This window comes from Babylonia areolata, chromosome 1 (genome assembly GCF_041734735.1).
Source record: "Babylonia areolata isolate BAREFJ2019XMU chromosome 1, ASM4173473v1, whole genome shotgun sequence".
In the NCBI taxonomy this organism is placed as follows: domain Eukaryota; kingdom Metazoa; phylum Mollusca; class Gastropoda; order Neogastropoda; family Buccinidae; genus Babylonia; species Babylonia areolata.
Window position 1 is genome coordinate 102459168 of NC_134876.1, and position 21764 is coordinate 102480931.

General features: G+C 45.7%; 1 protein-coding gene across 1 annotated transcript in view; it reads left to right on the forward strand.

The window, feature by feature from the left end:
• Positions 1 to 10136, forward strand: part of LOC143293887 (ketimine reductase mu-crystallin-like) — a 14330-nt gene extending 4194 nt beyond the window's left edge. The window contains exons 2-6 of the mRNA XM_076605265.1: positions 3263 to 3410; positions 4854 to 4916; positions 6406 to 6507; positions 8971 to 9154; positions 9961 to 10136. Coding sequence (XP_076461380.1) covers positions 3263 to 3410; positions 4854 to 4916; positions 6406 to 6507; positions 8971 to 9154; positions 9961 to 10136 — 673 coding nt within the window. The remainder of the gene's footprint in view (positions 1 to 3262; positions 3411 to 4853; positions 4917 to 6405; positions 6508 to 8970; positions 9155 to 9960) is intronic.
• The last annotated feature ends 11628 nt before the right edge of the window (positions 10137 to 21764 follow it).

Consider the following 21764-nt stretch of genomic DNA (forward strand, 5'->3'; position numbering starts at 1 on the left):
AAGGCCTGACAAGTGGCATACACTGAAGGCCTGACAAGCGGCATACACTGACAAGTGGCATACACTGAAGGCCTGACAAGTGGCATACACTGAAGGCCTGACAAGCGGCATACACTGAAGGCCTGACAAGTGGCATACACTGACAAGCGGCATACACTGAAGGCCTGACAAGTGGCATACACTGAAGGCCTGACAAGTGGCATACACTGAAGGCCTGACAAGCGGCATACACTAACAAGCGGCATACACTGAAGGCCTGACAAGCGGCATACACTGACAAGCGGCATACACTGAAGGCCTGACAAGTGGCATACACTGAAGGCCTGACAAGTGGCATACACTGACAAGCGGCATACACTGAAGGCCTGACAAGCGGCATACACTGACAAGCGGCATACACTGAAGGCCTGACAAGTGGCATACACTGAAGGCCTGACAAGCGGCATACACTGACAAGTGGCATACACTGAAGGCCTGACAAGCGGCATACACTGAAGGCCTGACAAGCGGCATACACTGACAAGTGGCATACACTGAAGGCCTGACAAGCGGCATACACTGAAGGCCTGACAAGTGGCATACACTGAAGGCCTGACAAGTGGCATACACTGACAAGCGGCATACACTGACAAGCGGCATACACTGAAGGCCTGACAAGTGGCATACACTGAAGGCCTGACAAGCGGCATACACTGACAAGCGGCATACACTGACAAGCGGCATACACTGAAGGCCTGACAAGCGGCATACACTGACAAGCGGCATACACTGAAGGCCTGACAAGTGGCATACACTGAAGGCCTGACAAGCGGCATACACTGACAAGTGGCATACACTGAAGGCCTGACAAGCGGCATACACTGAAGGCCTGACAAGCGGCATACACTGAAGGCCTGACAAGCGGCATACACTGAAGGCCTGACAAGCGGCATACACTGAAGGCCTGACAAGCGGCATACACTGACAAGTGGCATACACTGAAGGCCTGACAAGCGGCATACACTGACAAGCGGCATACACTGACAAGCGGCATACACTGAAGGCCTGACAAGCGGCATACACTGACAAGTGGCATACACTGAAGGCCTGACAAGCGGCATACACTGACAAGTGGCATACACTGAAGGCCTGACAAGTGGCATACACTGACAAGCGGCATACACTGAAGGCCTGACAAGCGGCATACACTGACAAGTGGCATACACTGAAGGCCTGACAAGCGGCATACACTGACAAGTGGCATACACTGAAGGCCTGACAAGCGGCATACACTGACAAGTGGCATACACTGAAGGCCTGACAAGCGGCATACACTGACAAGTGGCATACACTGAAGGCCTGACAAGCGGCATACACTGAAGGCCTGACAAGTGGCATACACTGAAGGCCTGACAAGCGGCATACACTAACAAGCGGCATACACTGAAGGCCTGACAAGCGGCATACACTGACAAGCGGCATACACTGAAGGCCTGACAAGTGGCATACACTGAAGGCCTGACAAGCGGCATACACTGAAGGCCTGACAAGCGGCATACACTAACAAGCGGCATACACTGAAGGCCTGACAAGCGGCATACACTGACAAGTGGCATACACTGAAGGCCTGACAAGCGGCATACACTGACAAGCGGCATACACTGAAGGCCTGACAAGCGGCATACACTGACAAGCGGCATACACTGAAGGCCTGACAAGCGGCATACACTGAAGGCCTGACAAGCGGCATACACTGAAGGCCTGACAAGTGGCATACACTGAAGGCCTGACAAGCGGCATACACTGACAAGTGGCATACACTGAAGGCCTGACAAGCGGCATACACTGAAGGCCTGACAAGTGGCATACACTGAAGGCCTGACAAGCGGCATACACTGACAAGTGGCATACACTGAAGGCCTGACAAGCGGCATACACTGAAGGCCTGACAAGCGGCATACACTGACAAGCGGCATACACTGAAGGCCTGACAAGCGGCATACACTGAAGGCCTGACAAGTGGCATACACTGAAGGCCTGACAGGTGGCATACACTGAAGGCCTGACAGGTGGCATACACTGAAGGCCTGACAAGTGGCATACACTGAAGGCCTGACAAGCGGCATACACTGAAGGCCTGACAAGCGGCATACACTGAAGGCCTGACAAGTGGCATACACTGACAAGCGGCATACACTGAAGGCCTGACAAGTGGCATACACTGAAGGCCTGACAAGTGGCATACACTGACAAGCGGCATACACTGAAGGCCTGACAAGTGGCATACACTGAAGGCCTGACAAGCGGCATACACTGACAAGTGGCATACACTGAAGGCCTGACAAGCGGCATACACTGACAAGTGGCATACACTGAAGGCCTGACAAGCGGCATACACTGACAAGTGGCATACACTGACAAGCGGCATACACTGAAGGCCTGACAAGCGGCATACACTGAAGGCCTGACAAGTGGCGTTGGGTTATGCTGCGGGTCAGGAATCTGCCTAGCAGATGTGGTATAGCGTATATGGATTTGTCCGAACGCTGCACCTCCTCAGTCGACGTGACGGAGTAATTTCACTGAACTCTCTCTCTCTCTCTCTCTCTCTCTCTCTCTCTCTCTCTCTCTCTCTCTCTCTCTCTCTCAAACCTTGGAGACGAACGACTTTAAAAAAAAAAAACTGAAAAAAGGCACATTACCCCCTGTCACATGTGCTTTAAGCTAATGACAAAGTGCCAAAGTGTCTCAAATCTCTTATCAGTTTATGTTGTTTCAATTGTGTGTTGTTTTTTTCCCCTGGTCACATGTGCTTTAAGCTAATGACAAAGTGCCAAAGTGTCGCAAATCTCTTATCAGTTTATGTTGTTTCAATTGTGTGTTGTTGTTTTTCCCTGGTCACATGTGCTTTAAGCTAATGACAAAGTGCCAAAGTGTCTCAAATCTCTTATTAGTTTATGTTGTTTCAATTGTGTGTTGTTTTTCCCTGGTCACATGTGCTTTAAGCTAATGACAAAGTGCCAAAGTGTCGCAAATCTCTTATCAGTTTATGTTGTTTCAATTGTGGTTTTTTCCCTGGTCCATTTTTATCTATTTTTCACCATTTTGTTCTGATTAGTATCTACTATGTCACCAGAGCTTTTCAGTTAGTGACATTATATATTTCAGTGTTCAGTGTTCTCAGTCTCTCTCTGTCTCTCTGTTTCTCTCTGTCTCTGTCTGTCTGTCTGTCTCTCTCTCTCCTAGGAAGTTTTTGACATTGTGTCCCCCCCACCCATTGCAGAATGTTCGCCACGATGCCTGCTTGCAGCGAGAGTGACGAGGTGCTGAGCACCAAACTGGTGTCCTTCTTCCCCCACAACGCCCCTCCCCGCCCCACCCACCACGCCATTGTCGCCCTCTTCAACTGCACCACCGGCGTCCCTGAGGCTGTCAGTTCTGTGTTGTCTCGTCGTCAGTCGTCATCGTTGTTGTTGTTGTTGTTATCATTATTGTTATTATTATCATTACCATTATCGTTATCATTATTACTAGCGGCAGCAGCAGCTGTAGTAGTAGTAGCAGTATCATCATTACATCACCATCATCATCATCATTATCATTGCTGTTGTTGTTGCAGTTGTTGTTATCAGTATCATTATCATTGCTATCGTTTTGCGATTGTCATTATTGTTATCATCATCTATCATTATTATCATTGTTGTTGTTGTTGTTATCATCATCATTATCATTACTGCTTACCCATCCGTCGGACCGATGGGAGACTCCATCATCATTACTACCGTTATGCGATTATCATCATCATCATCATCTGTTATCATTATTGTGGTTGTTGTTGTCGTCATCATTGTTGTCGTTGTCGTCACGGTTGTCATCGTCGATGTGGACAGTTAACTATTAGACATAGGGCCCGGCCGGGCCTACCATCACACTGTCATCTTTTAGGTAGAATGTAATAAGGATTACTGTTATGAGTAATGTTGAGGAGAGAGTGTAGGTTCCAGTGGTTCAGCACACCATTGGTCAATCCGTCGACTCGTTCACAACAAATTCAAAGGGTCATTTTCGAAAAAAATTGGTCAAGTAAAATATGGCTTTCTTCACTGACACACACCACTCCATATTGGCAATCTTCCGCACTCCCTCCCCCACCACACCATGTGTATTTTCATTTGTACACCGCACTGCGGATTTTGCACATGTACGTACGTACACACACACCGGCGTGTGAAACCGTTTAATTATGTGGTTGTGGTCGTAAATATTGCTGTTGTTACCACCGAAATAGCGCCGTCCACAGCAGCTGTCGTTGTCTTCGTCATCGTCATGATCACTATCTCCATCATCTGTCACCACATCCATCGCTAAATATGTGTAGACCAGCATCACAGACATCGCAGAAAACAGGTGTAAGTGTGCGGGGGGGGGGGGGGGGGGAGGGGGGGGGACGGGCCGGGGGATAAACACACACACACACACCGTGACACACACACACACACACACACACACACCTTACACCCGACCCAACACACATGTCTACACACCCACACAAATGCACGTGAGCACACACACACACACACACACACACACACACACACACACACACACACACACACACACACACACACACACACACACACACATACATACATACATACATACATACATACACACATACATACAGAAGCGCGCACACATACACACACGCACGGGCGCGTGCATGCACATCCACGCGTGCACTCAGACACACATACACACACATTCACACACACACACACACGCACACACACACACACACACACACACACACACACACACACACACACACACACACATTCACACTCTGACACTAAATGCGATGTTCTTTTGTGCAGATTCTTGACGGAGATTCCATAACAGCAAAACGAACAGCAGCTGTCTCTGCAATTGCAACAAAAGTAAGAATTGAGCGTGCGCGCGATAATGTGTGTTTGTGGGCCACGGGGTGTGTGTGTGTGCGCGGCGCGTGCGTGCGTGCGTGTGTGTATGTCTGTATGTGTGCGTGCATACATGTGTGTGAATGTGTGTGTGTGCATGTCTCAGTGTGTATTTTTGTGGCCGCGTATGTGTGTGTGTGTGTGCGCGCGCGGGCGCACATCTAGCTTAATCAGACCTTTTTGTTTTCTCAATTGATTCAACGAAAAAACAAACAACAGGCATCACTGTACAAGGTCAGCACTGACTGTAAGTTATAATTAGATCAGAAAATCTGACCCATCCTATGTCTGTGACAGTCTCTACCTCCACACCACATCTCGCTGTCTACGATCAGCGTCAAACCAATTCTGTTTTCGGATTGATGTCTGTGACAGTCTCTACCTCCACACCACATCTCGCTGTCTACGATCAGCGTCAAACCAATTCTGTTTTCGGATTGATGTCTGTGACAGTCTCTACCTCCACACTCCATCTCGCTGTCTACGATCAGCGTCAAACCAATTCTGTTTTCGGATTTAAAACACTCGGATCCACAGCTGGTCGCTTTTGGACTGACCTAAGGCCCGCAGTTGAAATGAGTGATAACCTGTCTCTCTCTTCATCACAATATCTATGCACGCAGCTCTTCAGTTCAAGTCTGGCCTTAAAACATACCTCTTTCCAACACATGGCCCCCCTCTACCCCTCCTTGGACTACCGTTCGGGGGGTTCTCTGTGATTTCTGAAGGCCTGTACAAGTTCCTTTTTTTCATGTCTATCTTCCTTTTTTACTTTATATATATATATATATATATATATATTGTAGAGTGTGAATGATTGGTGAGCAAGCTATAGCGCTTTGACTGGTCTTTGCACAAGATTTAGCGCCAAATCTATTATTAGAAGTCGCCGCCGCCGTCGTCGTCGTAGTTGTTCTTTTGTGTGTTTTTTGTTTTGTTTGCTGCCCCGTCATCTGCACCGTTTCAGTTCATTGGCATTCGGCCGAGTCCCCCCCATACACCTGGTTTGTTCGTCTGTCACAGTCGCCGGCAGTGTCGACCACTGTCCGCAGGGAACCAGATCGATGTTAGGTCCGTCGCCAGGAGGCGGCCGCGGAAAAGACAAGAGGAGACCGTGCACTGCTGCGGAGTCACTTCGGTGGTGTTCTGTAGTGCCTGTTCTGATTTAACGTACTTAGGACACCACCTACTTAGCTCCCTACTGACGACAAAAAATGGCTTAGATCGGGGAACGGGAATGCTTTTGGGTTTTTTTAAGATTATTATTATTATCATTATTATTATTATCATTATTATCGTCGTCACCGTTGTTGTTGATGATGATGTTGATACTGTTTAACTATTACTATCACTATTATCATGATTATCATTATGATTATGAAAATGATTGTTATCATTTTCATCATTAGTATTATTATTATTGTTATTATCATTATCATTATGATGACAGCACCTGACGGCAGACACCCCCAAGCACCTGGCCATTGTGGGGGCGGGAGTACAGGCCCGTTCCCACTTCCACGCCCTGTCTCACCTCTTCTGCTTCCAGAAGGTAAAACTGATGTTCACACAGTCACTCTGTCCATATCGTCCACAGTTCCCTCGCTGTGCACTGCCGCTGCTGACCTGAGACTGACTCAGTGCCAGAGACTGGCTGACGAACCTGTGTGTGTGTGTGTGTGTGTGTGTGGTAGTGTGTGTGTGTGTGTGTGTGTGTGTGTGTGGTAGTGTGTGTGTGTGCGTGTGTGGTAGTGTGGTAGTGTGTGTGTGTGTGTGTGTGTGTGTGTGTGTGTGGTAGTGTGTGTGTGTGTGTGTGTGTGTGTGTGGTAGTGTGTGTGTGTGCGTGTGTGGTAGTGTGGTAGTGTGTGTGTGTGTGTGTGTGTGTGGTAGTGTGGCAGTGTGTGTGTGTGTGTGTGTGTGTGTGTGTGTGTGTGTGTGTGTGTGTGTGTGTGTGTGTGTGTGTGTGTGTGTGTGTGTGTGTGTGTGGTGTGTGTGTGTGTGTGGTAGTGTGTGTGTGTGTGTGTGTGTGTGTGTGTGTGTGTGTGTGTGTGTGTGTGTGTGTGTGTGTGTGTGTGTGTGTGTGTGTGTGTGTGTGTGTGTGGTAGTGTGTGTGTGTGTGTGTGTAGTGTGTGTGTGTGTGTGTGTGTGTGTGTGTGTGTGTGTGTGTGTGTGTGTGTGTGTGTGAAAGCCTGGGTGTCGGCCAGTTTGTGACACAAAGCATGTCGGGCAACATGTGTAATTTGTCCGCGATTATTATCATTATCATTATTGTTATTATTTTTATTTTATCATTATCATCATTATTAACAGTAGTACCATTATAGCCATTATTGTTATCATTATTATAGTATTATGATTATTTCATGCCTATCCTTTGTGATTATTGCGTGTGTATCACTGTGACGATAATGATGATTATCATTATTATTAGTAGTAGTGGTAGTTGCCGAGGAGGCAAGATTGCACTGGCTCTTTGTGCTGCCGCCTTGGGGGGTTAGTTGGCCTTTGGGAACCATCACAACACTGACTGTCCTAAAACCCTCTTGGCCATGAGAGTGGGGATGTAACTTGAAACAGACACACTCCACCGTAATCAAATTGTAGCCCAGATAGTTGGGACATCAGTTAGCGCCTCTGTTGTTCTGGTCATTGTCGGGACATCAGTTAGCGCCTCTGTTGTTCTGGTCATTGTCGGGACATCAGTTAGCGCCTCTGTTGTTCTGGTCATTGTCGGGACATCAGTTAGCGCCTCTGTTGTTCTGGTCATTGTCGGGACATCAGTTAGCGCCTCTATTGTTCTGGTCATTGTTGGGACATCAGTTAGCGCCTCTGTTGTTCTCCTGGTCATTGTTGGGACATCAGTTAGCGCCTCTGTTGTTCTGGTCATTGTCGGGACATCAGTTAGCGCCTCTGTTGTTCTGGTCATTGTCGGGACATCAGTTAGCGCCTCTGTTGTTCTGGTCATTGTCGGGACATCAGTTAGCGCCTCTGTTGTTGTGGTCATTGTCGGGACATCAGTTAGCGCCTCTGTTGTTCTGGTCATTGTCGGGACATGAGTTAGCGCCTCTGTTGTTCTGGTCATTGTCGGGACATCAGTTAGCGCCTCTATTGTTCTGGTCATTGTCGGGACATGAGTTAGCGCCTCTGTTGTTCTGGTCATTGTCGGGACATCAGTCACCGCCTCTGTTGTTCTGGTCATTGTCGGGACATCAGTTAGCGCCTCTATTGTTCTGGTCATTGTCGGGACATCAGTTACCGCCTCTGTTGTTCTCCTGGTCATTGTCGGGACATCAGTTACCGCCTCTGTTGTTCTCCTGGTCATTGTCGGGACATCAGTTAGCGCCTCTGTTGTTCTGGTCATTGTCGGGACATCAGTTAGCGCCTCTGTTGTTCTGGTCATTGTCGGGACATCAGTTAGCGCCTCTGTTGTTCTGGTCATTGTCGGGACATCAGTTAGCGCCTCTGTTGTTCTCCTGGTCATTGTCGGACATGACTATCATACATTATTGTCATTATTATGATTAGCATTATTGTTATTGTTTTTGTAGTTGTTATTGTATCATTATTATGATTATTATTAACATTTGTACCATTATCATCATTATTGTTTTCACATTATCATAGTATTATATTTAATGTCTACCCTCTATGATTATTGCATGTATATCACTGTGATGATGATGATGATGATGATGATGATGAAAATGATTATCATTAGTAGTAGTAGTTGTTGATTGTTGTTGTTGTTGTTGTTGTTGTTATTGTATCATTTTTATCAATAGTTATTGTTATTGTATCATTATTATCATTATTATTAACAGTTGTACCATTATTGTCATTATTGTTTTTACATTATTATTGCATGTATATCACTATGATGATGATAATGATGATGATGATGATGATCATGAAAATGATTATCATTAGTAGTAGTAGTTGTTGTTGTTGTTGTTGTTGTAATAGCAGTAGTATTGATTGATCAATCAATCAATCAGTCAATCATTGAATTTTCCAGGTGACCATCTGGAACCACCGGCCAGCCAAAGCGCAGGCCCTGGCATCGGAGCTGGGTGCTCACGTCACAGCCGTCGATGACGTCAAGGAAGCTGTGCGGGGGGCCGACGTCATCGTCACCGTCACCAACTCCACCACCCCAGTGCTGATGGCAGACTGGGTTAAACCGGGCGCTCACATCAACGGTAAGAAGGGTTTCACTTTCAGGTATCGATTCTTCTCCTTCTTCGTTCGTGGGCTGCAACTCCCACGTTCATTCGTATGTACATGATTGGCTTTTACGTGTATGACCGTTTTTACTCCGCCGTGTAGGCAGCCGTACTTCGTTTTCGCGGGTGTGCATGCTGTGTATGTTCTTGTTCCCATTACCTACCGAACGCTGACATGGATTGCAGAAACTTTAACGTGCGGATTTGATCTTCTGCTTGCATATACACACGAAGGGGGTTCAGACACAATTAAGCAGGTCTGCACATATATTGCCCTGGGAGATTGGAAAAAAAATCTCCACCCTTTACCCACCACGTGCCGTTACCGAAATTCGAAACAGTTGTCCATAAGAAGGCGTCAGAACAGTCAAGACTGGTTGTTAGTTTCTAGTGTTTAATCAGTATACTACGCTATGCCATTGACGTTTGCCGATGATGGCATGTGTGTGTGTGTGTGTGTGTGAGGGTGGTGTATGTGTGTGCGTGCGTATGTGTATGTATGTATGTGAGTGTATGTGTGTGTGTAGTATAACTCTGTGTGTGTGTGTGTGTCTGTCTGTATATGTATGTGTGTGCCCACGTGCGTATGTGTATACATGTATCTGCACGTGCGTGTACATAACTGAACGTGTGTGTGTACGTGCGTGCTGTGTGTGCACGTGTATGAAAAATTATGTCAGTGCGTGTGTTTACACCTATATGCATTTGTGCATTATGTGCGCGTGCGTGTGTGTGTGTGTGTGTGTGTTCGTGCATGTGTCTGTGTGCGTGTGTGTGAGCAGCTGTTGGATCGTGCCGACCAGACTGGCACGAGCTGGAGCCCCAGCTGATGCAGGAAGCAGCAGTGTACGTGGAGTCACGGGAATCCGCCTGCAGGGAGAGTGGAGACATCATCCTTAGTGGGGTCAGGCAGGGATATATATATAGATATATGATATATTATCATACTATTATGTGATAGAGATTAGCTTGGCTAGGAGCTGTGATTTATTATTAGAGATATTTAAAGAATCAGCACATCCTATGCTCACAGCGCCAAGTTGTAACAAGGTACACTTGGTGGTAAAGGGCTGTGGTTTTGGGATGGATTGAATTTGGTTAAAAGAATTGAAACCTTAAAGGGAATAACTGGACTATTTTATAATGGATCTTTATCCTGTCGGCGACGCCACTTTTGTGGCCGTGTACCGAGTGGTTACTCAAGGGGTACGGCACAAAAGACTTAACTAATTGATTGATTGAATGAAAGGATAGACAAGATCCCACGCACAGGCCAGGGACATACAGAGGCCAGTCACAAATGGGTTTTCTATTGTTTTATTTACATAAAAGAGAAGACCTAAGAGAAGTAGACAAGAACTAAGAGAAGAGATAATGAGAAGAAGACAGTGCCTGGAATGACACAAACAAATGTCATAAGCACAACATGTCGACACAAGTGAATAGTAAAGCACATGTATACATATTACATGGAAAGACTATCACTCGGGTTTGGGATACGCAACAACATAATGCATATGTGTGAAGACCAAACGCTGACATCAAATGACATTTTTAATACATTTAGATAGCACTGTTAAAGTGATTGAAGCGATGCTGACTTGGTGAAAGTACACTGACAGTATATATTAAGTAAAGCTTATACTGTGTCAAAGTGACTCAAATGAATCAGTTTATCATGTAGCACTATACTGAAGTAAGCCATATAGGAGACAGCATGACAACTAAATTACAGTTAACAGACTGATACATACCAGGTGGCTTTAACCAATAACTGGTATTAATCCAACACTATCTTGTAATCACAACAGCAGAATACTACACACATCTTAGAGTACTGAGAATCAATGAAACACTGTAACCATCAGCCGGATAGCAAATGAGAAAGAACACATCATATGCACCCACTAGAATATTCTGGAACAAACTATTAGTGTCCAGAGACGTCACTGACTGTGACGTTAGAATCAAATGGAACACTGCTCCATGCAGATGACGACATGGCAATTATTTAGATCAATCATCGCCAAGCTGTGAGTAACATGTCAAAGCAATAACTGAACAAAGAATTAACTGAACAAAGCAATAACTGAACATACTCATATGAACCCAAGTACAGTGTCAAATAATACAATTTACAAATTAACACATTCTACACACTAGTACTTACAGCGATACGTAGCGAGGTGTCAGCTGTTGTGGGGACACACACGACACACTGCCCGCGACACAGCAAGAGAGAGAGCAGGCTCAGGTCAGATGACTGACCAGGTATGAAATGACCACTCATCCCTCACTGTGCCAATTTATGCAAGTTTAGCGGACCGCAAAGTGCGTCACGTGTGCTTGCGAGCAGATCGTCACCAATCTGAAGAAATCTGATGAGAACTGTGCTTGTTACAAGGTGTTCAATGACAGATTTCTAAATGATTCCTGAACCGATTTGCATCGGATAAGTTGCAAAAGAAAGAGCTCAACACCTACTTTATAATGAGTATAAAATGAAGTGTTGGTTATTTAAGATGACTTTATAATCTTAATTTAAGTCACCTGAACAGGGTCAGTTTTAACGAGCTCGTCGCTGAAAATTACAAACTGCGTTAAATAAGTTCAACGTAGGCAAACATAAATGGAACAGACTTAAAGATGGAATTGCGACGATTCTGCCAGTATATAATACTTGCAGTTTACTGATCTGACAAAAGAGTTATTAATTAATTAGGGTGGAACAGAAACACAAGTTTCTTCTCAGCCAATGACGTACCGCGATGCGACATTGGGCGAGCTGTGAGCAGGTGTCTGGCGAGGACAAAATGATGTAAGCAGAGTGACGTCACACATTCTGTGCAAGGGTTAGGAGGGAAAACATCGTCTGCTGTGGCTTGTGCATGAATAGTGTTGGAGCAAGCATAGCGCGCTTGGTCACATATATATATATATATAGAGAGAGAGAGAGAGAAAATGGACGTCGGCTCAGGAGAGCCACCGACGGCCATCTAGCTCCACCGTGCTGTGTGCATGCCACACGCAGTTGGCCCCCGGGGTGTGTCTTCCCATGCATGCGAAGTCTGGATCCGGCAGAATCTGCGGAAGAAACCTATCGGTTCAACGGAGAGGAAGGCGGTTACAGCAATGCACTGTGGAGTGGAGAGAGCAAGATGAGACACCGAAAGGATATCTTGGTAATCCACTGCATCCGTGCTCATCCTCCAGTCGTCTCGACTTAGTCTTGCCACTGGAAATTGGTGAACCCGGACGAGAGAGTGAGGTCGACGTTGCACAACTCCTCTTCACTTTAAACAAACTCATTGCGCAAGTCATCAGTCATCCTTAATGACCTTTCATCCTTCATCATTTCATCACCCCCAAGTCCTGTGGTGACAGGCGAGCGACGAAACGACATGTGTGGGTACACTGGCAGTTGCAGCCGCAGACCTGCATGCAGGCGGCTCAGGCCATAGGGTCGTTCTTCATCGACAGGAGCAGCGATGGAGTTCGGCAGCCGTCTGAGCAGCCCTCTTTAGGAATGCACTGCTCACCTCCCTGGCATGAGGAAGGGGCTAGAAAAAGTGCCCTAAAAATTGCCTGCTCCATATCACCCTGGCCAGCATACCGCGGCTGGCTGGGACCCTACATCAGCGGTCGAAGCAAAGAGAAAGAAAAGAAAAAAACAAGGATCGTTCCTCTCACCTTTGGTGCTTGGAACATAAGGACTGTCCTGGACAGAGATGACACGGACAGACCCCAAAGGAGAACGGTACCAGTTGCATCCGAACTCGCCAGATACAACATTGACATCGCAGCCTTGAGTGAGACTCGGCTTGCAGGCGAAGGCGAGCTCAATGAACGGGGATCTGGTTACACCTTCTTCTGGAGTGGACGAGGAAGCGAAGAGCGACGTGAGGCTGACGTTGTTTTTGCAGTAAAAACAGCACTTGTCAGCAAGCTAGCTGGAATCCCAAAGAGAGTCAACGATAGGCTTATGACCATGAAACTCCCACTGGCATCTGGCCAGAAGCACCTCACCATTGTCAGTGCCTACGCCCCAACTATGACCAATCTGAATGAAGTGAAAGCGAAGTTCTGCGAGGACTTTCACTCTGTCATTGCTGCTATCCCGAAAGCAGACAAGCTCATCATTCTTGGGGACTTCAATGCTAGAGTTGGCTCTGACTACATCTCCTGGGATGGAGTGATTGGAAAGCACGGCATGGGCCACTGCAACCCAAATGGATTGCTTTTGCTTCAGACCTGTGCAGAGCATGAACTGCTGATAACCAACACAGTTTTCTGCCTCCCTACCCGTAACAGGACGTCATGGATGCACCCTCGCTCAAAGCATTGGCATCTCATCAATTACATCATCGTCAGGAAAAGGGATAGGCAAGATGTACGTGTAACAAAGACCATGTGCGGTGCCGAGTGTTGGACAGACCATCGCCTTGTAGTCTCGAAGCTGAATACTCGAATCCAGCCCAAGAGATGCCCCCAAGGCCAGAAGGCTCTAAAACGGCTCAACATCGCTAAGCTGAAAAACATCACCATCAAACAGACCTTTGTTGAGCTGTTGGAAAATTGTCTGGAATCTGCCTCTCTGGACAACCAGAGGACCCTGCGTGAGCTGATCTATAGTACAGCTTCAGAGACCGTGGGACCCATGACCAGAAAGCACAAAGACTGGTTTGATGAAAACTGTGATGAAATCGAGCAGCTTCTGTATGAGAAACGCCGTCTGCATCAAGCCTACCTGATCAACCCAAAGTCCACATCAAAAAAGGATGCATACAATGCCATCCGCAGGACTGTTCAGCAAAAGTTACGCCAGATGCAGGATAAGTGCCTGAGTGACAAAGCAGATGAGATCCAGGGATATGCTGACAGGCACGATATGAAGAGGTTCTATGATGCCTTAAAAGAAGTCTATGGCCCCACATCCTCAGGATCATCCCCCCTCCTAAGTGCAGATGGGAATACCTTGATCACCGAGAAGGAGAAAATTCTCGAACGCTGGGCTGAGCACTTCAGCAGTGTCTTAAATCGCCCTTCCTTCATAAATGATGAAGCCATAGACCGTCTCCCACAAGTCTCCATCAACGAAGCACTGGACGATCCGCCAACACTTCTTGAGCCCCAGAAAGCAATCCGTCTGCTATCCAGTGGCAAAGCACCTGGCTCAGACTCCATACCAGCAGAGGTCTACAAGGATGGAGGCACTGTGTTGACTGAGAAGCTCCATCAGCTGTACTCACTCATGTGGAAAGAAGAGACGATCCCCCAGGATTTCAAAGATGCATGTATCATTCACTTGTACAAGCGAAAGGGGAACCGGCAAGCCTGTGATAACCATCGGGGCATTTCCTTGCTCTCCATAGCAGGCAAGATACTTGCCCGGATCCTACTAAACCGCCTCACAGCACACCTTGACCAAGGTCATTTGCCTGAGAGCCAATGTGGATTCTGGAAAGAGCGCGGAACCACCAACATGGTGTTTGCTGCAAGGCAGCTGCAAGAGAAATGTCAGGAGCAAAATGCTGATCTGTTCTCCACCTATGTCGACCTCACTAAGGCCTTCGACACCGTGAGTAGAGAGGGACTGTGGAAGATCATGGCCAAGTACGGATGCCCTCGGAAATTTATTTCCTTGGTCAGCCAATTCCATGAAGGCATGCAGGCTCGAGTCCAGGACAATGGCAAAACATCTGCTCCTTTTCCTGTCACAAATGGTGTCAAGCAAGGCTGCGTCCTGGCTCCAACACTGTTCAGCCTCATGTTCTCTGCAATGCTTACTGATGCCTTCAGAGATGGCGATGTTGGAATCGGCCTAAAGTACCGAACAGATGGCAAGCTGTTTAACCTCAGAAGGCTTCAAGCAAAAACGAAGGTCACGACAGACATCATCAGAGACTGATCAGACACATTGTCACTAGGTCACTGCTCCACGTGACACTTGTTTCCTGATCAGACACATTGTCACTAGGTCACTGCTCCACATGACACTTGTTTCCTGATCAGACACATTGTCACTAGGTCACTGCTCCACATGACACTTGTTTCCTGATCAGACACATTGTCACTAGGTCACTGCCCCACAAGACACTTGTTTCCTGATCAGACACATTGTCACTAGGTCACTGCTCCACGTGACACTTGTTTCCTGATCAGACACATTGTCACTAGGTCACTGCTCCACATGAGGACACTTGTTTCCTGATCAGACACATTGTCACTAGGTCACTGCTCCACGTGACACTTGTTTCCTGATCAGACACATTGTCACTAGGTCACTGCTCCACATGAGGACACTTGTTTCCTGATCAGACACATTGTCACTAGGTCACTGCTCCACATGAGGACACTTGTTTCCTGATCAGACACATTGTCACTAGGTCACTGCTCCACATGAGGACACTTGTTTCCTGATCAGCCACATTGTCACTAGGCCACTGCTCCACATGAGGACACTTGTTTCCTGATCAGACACATTGTCACTAGGTCACTGCTCCACATGAGGACACTTGTTTCCTGATCAGACACATTGACACTAGGCTGTCACTGCCTCCACATGAGGACACTTGTTTCCTGATCAGACCAACATTCGATCACTAGGTCAATGCTCCAATGACACTGTTTCCTGATCAGACCACATTGTCACTAGGTCCACTGCTCCACATGAACCCTTGTTTCCTGATCAGACACATTGTCACACGGTCACTGCTCCACATGAGGACACTTGTTCCTGATCAGACCACATTGTCACTAGGTCACATGCTCCACATGAGACACTTGTTCTGATCAGACACAATGTCCACTAGGTCACTGCTCACATGACGGACCACTTGTTTCCTGATCAGACACAATTGTCCACTAGGCCACTGCTCCACTCACACTAGTTTCCTGATCAGACACATTGTCACTAGGTCACTGCTCCACATGAGGGACACTTGTTTCTGATCAGACACATTGTCACTAGTCCACTGCTCCACATGGGACACTTGTTTCCTGATCAGACACATTGTCACTAGGCACTGCTCCACATGACACTTGTTTCCTGATCAGACACATTGTCACTAGGTCCACTGCTCCACATACACTTGTTTCCTGATCAGACACATTGTCACTAGGTCACTGCTCCACATCGACACTTGTTTCCTGATCAGACACATTGTCACTAGGTCACTGCTCCACATGGGACACTTGTTTCCTGATCAGACACATTGTCACTAGGTCACTGCTCCACATGAGGACACTTGTTTCCTGATCAGACACATTGTCACTAGGTCACTGCTCCACATGAGGACACTTGTTTCTGATCAGACACAGTGGCAATAGGTCACTGCGCCACAGGACACTTGGTTTCCGGATCAGACACATTGGTCACTAGGCCACTGCCCTCCACATGAGGACACTTGTTTCCTGATCAGACACATTGTCACTAGGTCACTTGCTCCACATGAGTGACACTTGTTTCCTGATAAGACACATTGTACTAGGCCAATGCTCACATCACACTTGTTCCTGATCAGCATCACATTGTCACTAGGGCGCACATGCTTTCTGACAACATTGTCTAGCACTGCGTCACTTGTTGTTCCTGATCAGACACATTGTCACGAGGAAAACTTGTCCTAGCAAAAATTGGTATGGTCACTGTCACATAGGCATGTTTCCGATGAACACATTGTCACTAGGCCAAAATGGTGGCTATCAACACATTGTCCTATCAACAATTGGGACGAGTGTTAACATAAAACTGTTTTTATAGCAAATTGGTATGGCCCCATTCCATTCCTTTTTCCTTCATGCACATGGCAGTAGGAGGAACATGAGGGACGTTTCCTATCAGAGGGGGGGCCCTTCCGGTTTAATCTCCTAGGCCTTTTTTCGTATCAGCCCTTGCCTACCAATTGGGTCCCATTCCTTGTTTGTCACCAGCATGGCCTGCTCCCTCCCTTGCCTATCAACCCCTAGGCCCTGTAAGAACTGTCTTCAGCAATTGTCCGGTCACTGCCCAAACCATTTCAGCTTCCCATTTTTACCACTGCTAAGATGGTTTTCCGTGGACCACTTGCATAGTATGGCTCACAAAGGCATTGGCTTTCTGTCCTCAGACATTCCAGGCATCTCTGAAGCATTTTTCCGTCAAACTGGACTTTTGGTCACTGCTAAGCCCCTTTCCATCAACACAGTATGGATTGCCCAGGGACACGTTTGATCGTTGTAACTGGTCCTCTGCTCCTCAAGTCCCTTTTTCCTGATTAGCCATGGTATGGCCACGCCCATCAACTTTTTTCAGTTGTTAGCCACCGCTTTGAGGTTGGTCCGAGAATTGAAAGGCATTTCCCCTTTTAATTGTTGTCCGTCAGAAATTGTCATGGGACTGTTTACCACACTTTTTTTTCCTGTCCACTTCCATTCCTATGCACTTTTTTCCTTCAGCCTTGGGACGGTCCCCTTGTAGGGCCTTTTTTCCCGATCAGAACTTGCACTGCAATCTCAAGTTGTTGATGAAATTTCCTTCCTCCCCAAAGGGGATTGTTTAGATGAATGTCATAGGGTCCCGCCCAGAATTTTTTTCCCAGGAAATGTTGTACTAGGCAGCCCCCCTGAGGAAACCACTTTTTGGTCTAAAGTATAATTCCAATTGGTTGTTGAGGGAAAATTGCACTGGTTCTTGTACAAGCGGTTCTGAAAAGACTTGGGGACCTCCCATGCCAAAAACTTTTTGTCCTGCCAGACCATTGCCCCACCTGTCAAAGGCTTTTTGAATCAGAAATTGTCACAGGTCCCCTTTGAGGCATTGTTTTCCATCAGAAATGTCCAGGCATGTAGTGAAATTGTTTCTACTGTGCACTTTTCCTGGCCTGATCCGGCTTGTTCCTGCCCGGTGTTCCCTTTAGCCTCTCTGGAGTTGGTTTTGATCGAACTATTTTCCCGTGTGGGTAATAACTTTTTTCCTGTAAATTTGCACTGGCTGTTTCCCTTTTGGAGGAATGTTTGACGACCAGTCCATGTCTGACGGGCACTTGTTTTGTCACCAGTCTGTTGTACTGAATTGCCTGTACAATTGGACCCGCTCCCCTTCCTTGTTTTGAGCAGGCTCTTCCGGAATGGGTTGGGCCTTGCTCCAGGTGGGTTTCCCTTTTCCCGGAGACTGGCTAAATTTTCCAAATTTTCCTCAAATTGGCGGGTGTAGGTTCCCTGACATTGTTAAAAGTTCTGCAATTCAAACTTTTCACTGGTTGGTTTGGGAAATGTTAAAATTTCTTGCAATGTTGGGTGGTCCATTTGTATTCAAAATGGGGAGTTTCTTTTCATAGTTGGCCCGAGGTGTTCAATGACAGGAAATTGGGGTTCATGCCCGGCAAATTTGGGAGTTCCATTGCATAGGCAAATTTGGGTGGGTTTCCTTTCCCATTCTTGTTAAATTTCACACGGGTGGGGGAACCATTGTTCTTGGCTTCTTCCATCTTTTTCCACAATTTATTGGAATTTACATACTTACGGCTCTTAGGGTAGTGTTTTTGTTGCCCGGGATTTCTCTTAATTTACATGGAAAAGGTTTTAGAGAAAACCAGGCGGTTGTTTTTTCGGCCCAGACCCCTTTTAACTGTTTCAGGATTATTTAGGGGTTTTTAGGCTTTTTGTTATCCAAAGGTGAGTCCCAAAAAAGGTCCCCGATCTGAATTGGGAAGCACTTCTTCCCAATTCTCGGTTGTCTTTAAGCTTCTCAGATCAAAAATTTAAATAAAACGGGTCAAGGGTGGTTTTTTCCATTATCTTCTTTCAAAACCAATATATATGTTGTGTGGGTGTCCCGTCTTTTATGTTGGATCTTATTTTAAACCCCGAAGGTGGCAAAAAATTGGGTTTTGTTTGGTTGTTCCTTCTTGCAGTTGGTGAGGTAAAGGGGGGTTTGGTGGGGGCTTGGACTGTAAAACCAAAACCCCAAGGGAAAGTCCCCTGTGTTGTGTCTTTTTCCATTCTCCTCACTGTTCCAGCCAGCCTTGAGGCCCTGAGGCCATCATTGAAGCCCCTCAAGCTGAGGGGCGGGCCTTTTTGTTGGGCCCAGTTTTTTGAAAAACCTTGAATCCTGGCCCAGGGAGGGGGCATTTACTGGTGTGGGATTTATTCGTTAGTGTCGGTGTTAAACCTGGTATGGTGTGCAAACTCTTTCCTGATTTCTATAACTCTAGATGAATAACTTAATTCAATTGACTTGGCCCGGGGCAATTAAAATGGAGACAGTGTCGACGAAACACGTTTTACACGATTTTACAGATTTCTGTGTTGTATTTCTAGAAAAAGGGGAAACAAAATAGAGAGAAAGGGAGTAAGTAAAATCAGCTAGGGCAATAGTGAAATTAAAGGTCAACCTGCATCCGCCTAAACAGTTGTCAAACTTAGGTCAAAATGGCTTACTTTCTGCTTCATAAACATTGTTTCAACTTAGGAACCTGCTATTCTTTCTTCTTCAAGTGAAGTGTTTCCATGGTAAAAATTGTATACTCTGCCAATAATGAAATGTTTCCTGGTAACACTTTTTTTCCCTTGGAAAGAATTGATTTTTTAAAAAATGATCAAAAATTTTTCCCCCCCCCCCCCCCCTTTTTTCTCTCTCTTTGCTTTCAATATATGAACAGTTGTTTCAAACAATATAGAGATCAAACCATGCTATTATCTCTCTCTTTGCTTTCAATATATGAACAGTTGTTTCAAACAATATAGAGATCAAACCATGCTATTATCTCTCTCTTTGCTTTCAATATATGAACAGTTGTTTCAAACAATATAGAGATCAAACCACGCTATTATCTCTCTCTTTGCTTTCAATATATGAACAGTTGTTTCAAACAATATAGAGATCAAACCATGCTATTATCTCTCTCTTTGCTTTCAATATATGAACAGTTGTTTCAAACAATATAGAGATCAAACCACGCTATTATCTCTCTCTTTGCTTTCAATATATGAACAGTTGTTTCAAACAATATAGAGATCAAACCATGCTATTATCTCTCTCTTTGCTTTCAATATATGAACAGTTGTTTCAAACAATATAGAGATCAAACCACGCTATTATCTCTCTCTTTGCTTTCAATATATGAACAGTTGTTTCAAACAATATAGAGATCAAACCACGCTATTATCTCTCTCTTTGCTTTCAATATATGAACAGTTGTTTCAAACAATATAGAGATCAAACCACGCTATTATCTCTCTCTTTGCTTTCAATATATGAACAGTTGTTTCAAACAATATAGAGATCAAACCACGCTATTATCTCTCTCTTTGCTTTCAATATATGAACAGTTGTTTCAAACAATATAGAGATCAAACCACGCTATTATCTCTCTCTTTGCTTTCAATATATGAACAGTTGTTTCAAACAATATAGAGATCATGCTATTATCTCTCTCTTTGCTTTCAATATATGAACAGTTGTTTCAAACAATATAGAGATCAAATCATGCTATTATCTCTCTCTTTGCTTTCAATATATGAACAGTTGTTTCAAACAATATAGAGATCAAACCATGCTATTATCTCTCTCTTTGCTTTCAATATATGAACAGTTGTTTCAAACAATATAGAGATCAAACCATGCTATTATCTCTCTCTTTGCTTTCAGTATATGAACAGTTGTTTCAAACAATATAAAGAGATCAAACCGTGCTATTATCTCTCTCTTTGCTTTCAGTATATCAACAGTTGTTTCAAACAATCAAATAGATGCAGATATATACTATTATCAATAAGACATAGTACTGTGATGTTTCCTTGTGTGTTGTGTTCCTTAAGGTATATATCACATTACCTCTTCATCACAACAGATTTCTTTGTGTCAGATTTCAGGCCCGCTAGCTAATTCTTCTATGGTGCGGCACTGACCGATTTTTGAAACACTGAAAACTTAATGGCTGGGGTCCAGGGCCCAGTTCACTGAAGTGCATGTCTTAAAAGTGAAACAAAGTACAATAAAGGGGGGGAAACCACAAAACATTGCCAAAAAATCTGTATTATACAGAAACAGTCTCTCCCATGTCATCTTCTTCTTGATAAACAGCATGATTCGTATGTTGAAGAATCTGCTACAATGTGATAGGGGATGCTGATGCAAAAAAAATGTTGAAGAATCTGCTACAATGTGATAGGGGATGCTGATGCAAAAAAAATGTTGAAGAATCTGCTACAATGTGATAGGGGATGCTGATGCACACAAAAAAAAAACAAAAAAAAAGGAGGGTTGGGGTGTGGGTGGTATTACCTGGTGTGGTAGTTACCAAATGCATGCAGGGGGCAGAGGAGGGGGGTAGACAGGAAAGGGTGAGGGGGGTAGACAGGAAAGGGTGAGGGGGCAGGGGAGGGGGGGTAGACAGGAAAGGGTGAGGGGGGTAGACAGGAATGGGTGAGGGGGCAGGGGAGGGGGGTAGACAGGAAAGGGTGAGGGGGTAGAGGAGGGGGGTAGACAGGAAAGGGTGAGGGGGCAGAGGAAGGGGGGTAGACAGGAAAGGGTGAGGGGGCAGGGGAAGGGGGTAGACAGGAAAGGGTGAGGGGGCAGAGGAAGAGGGGTAGACAGGAAAGGGTG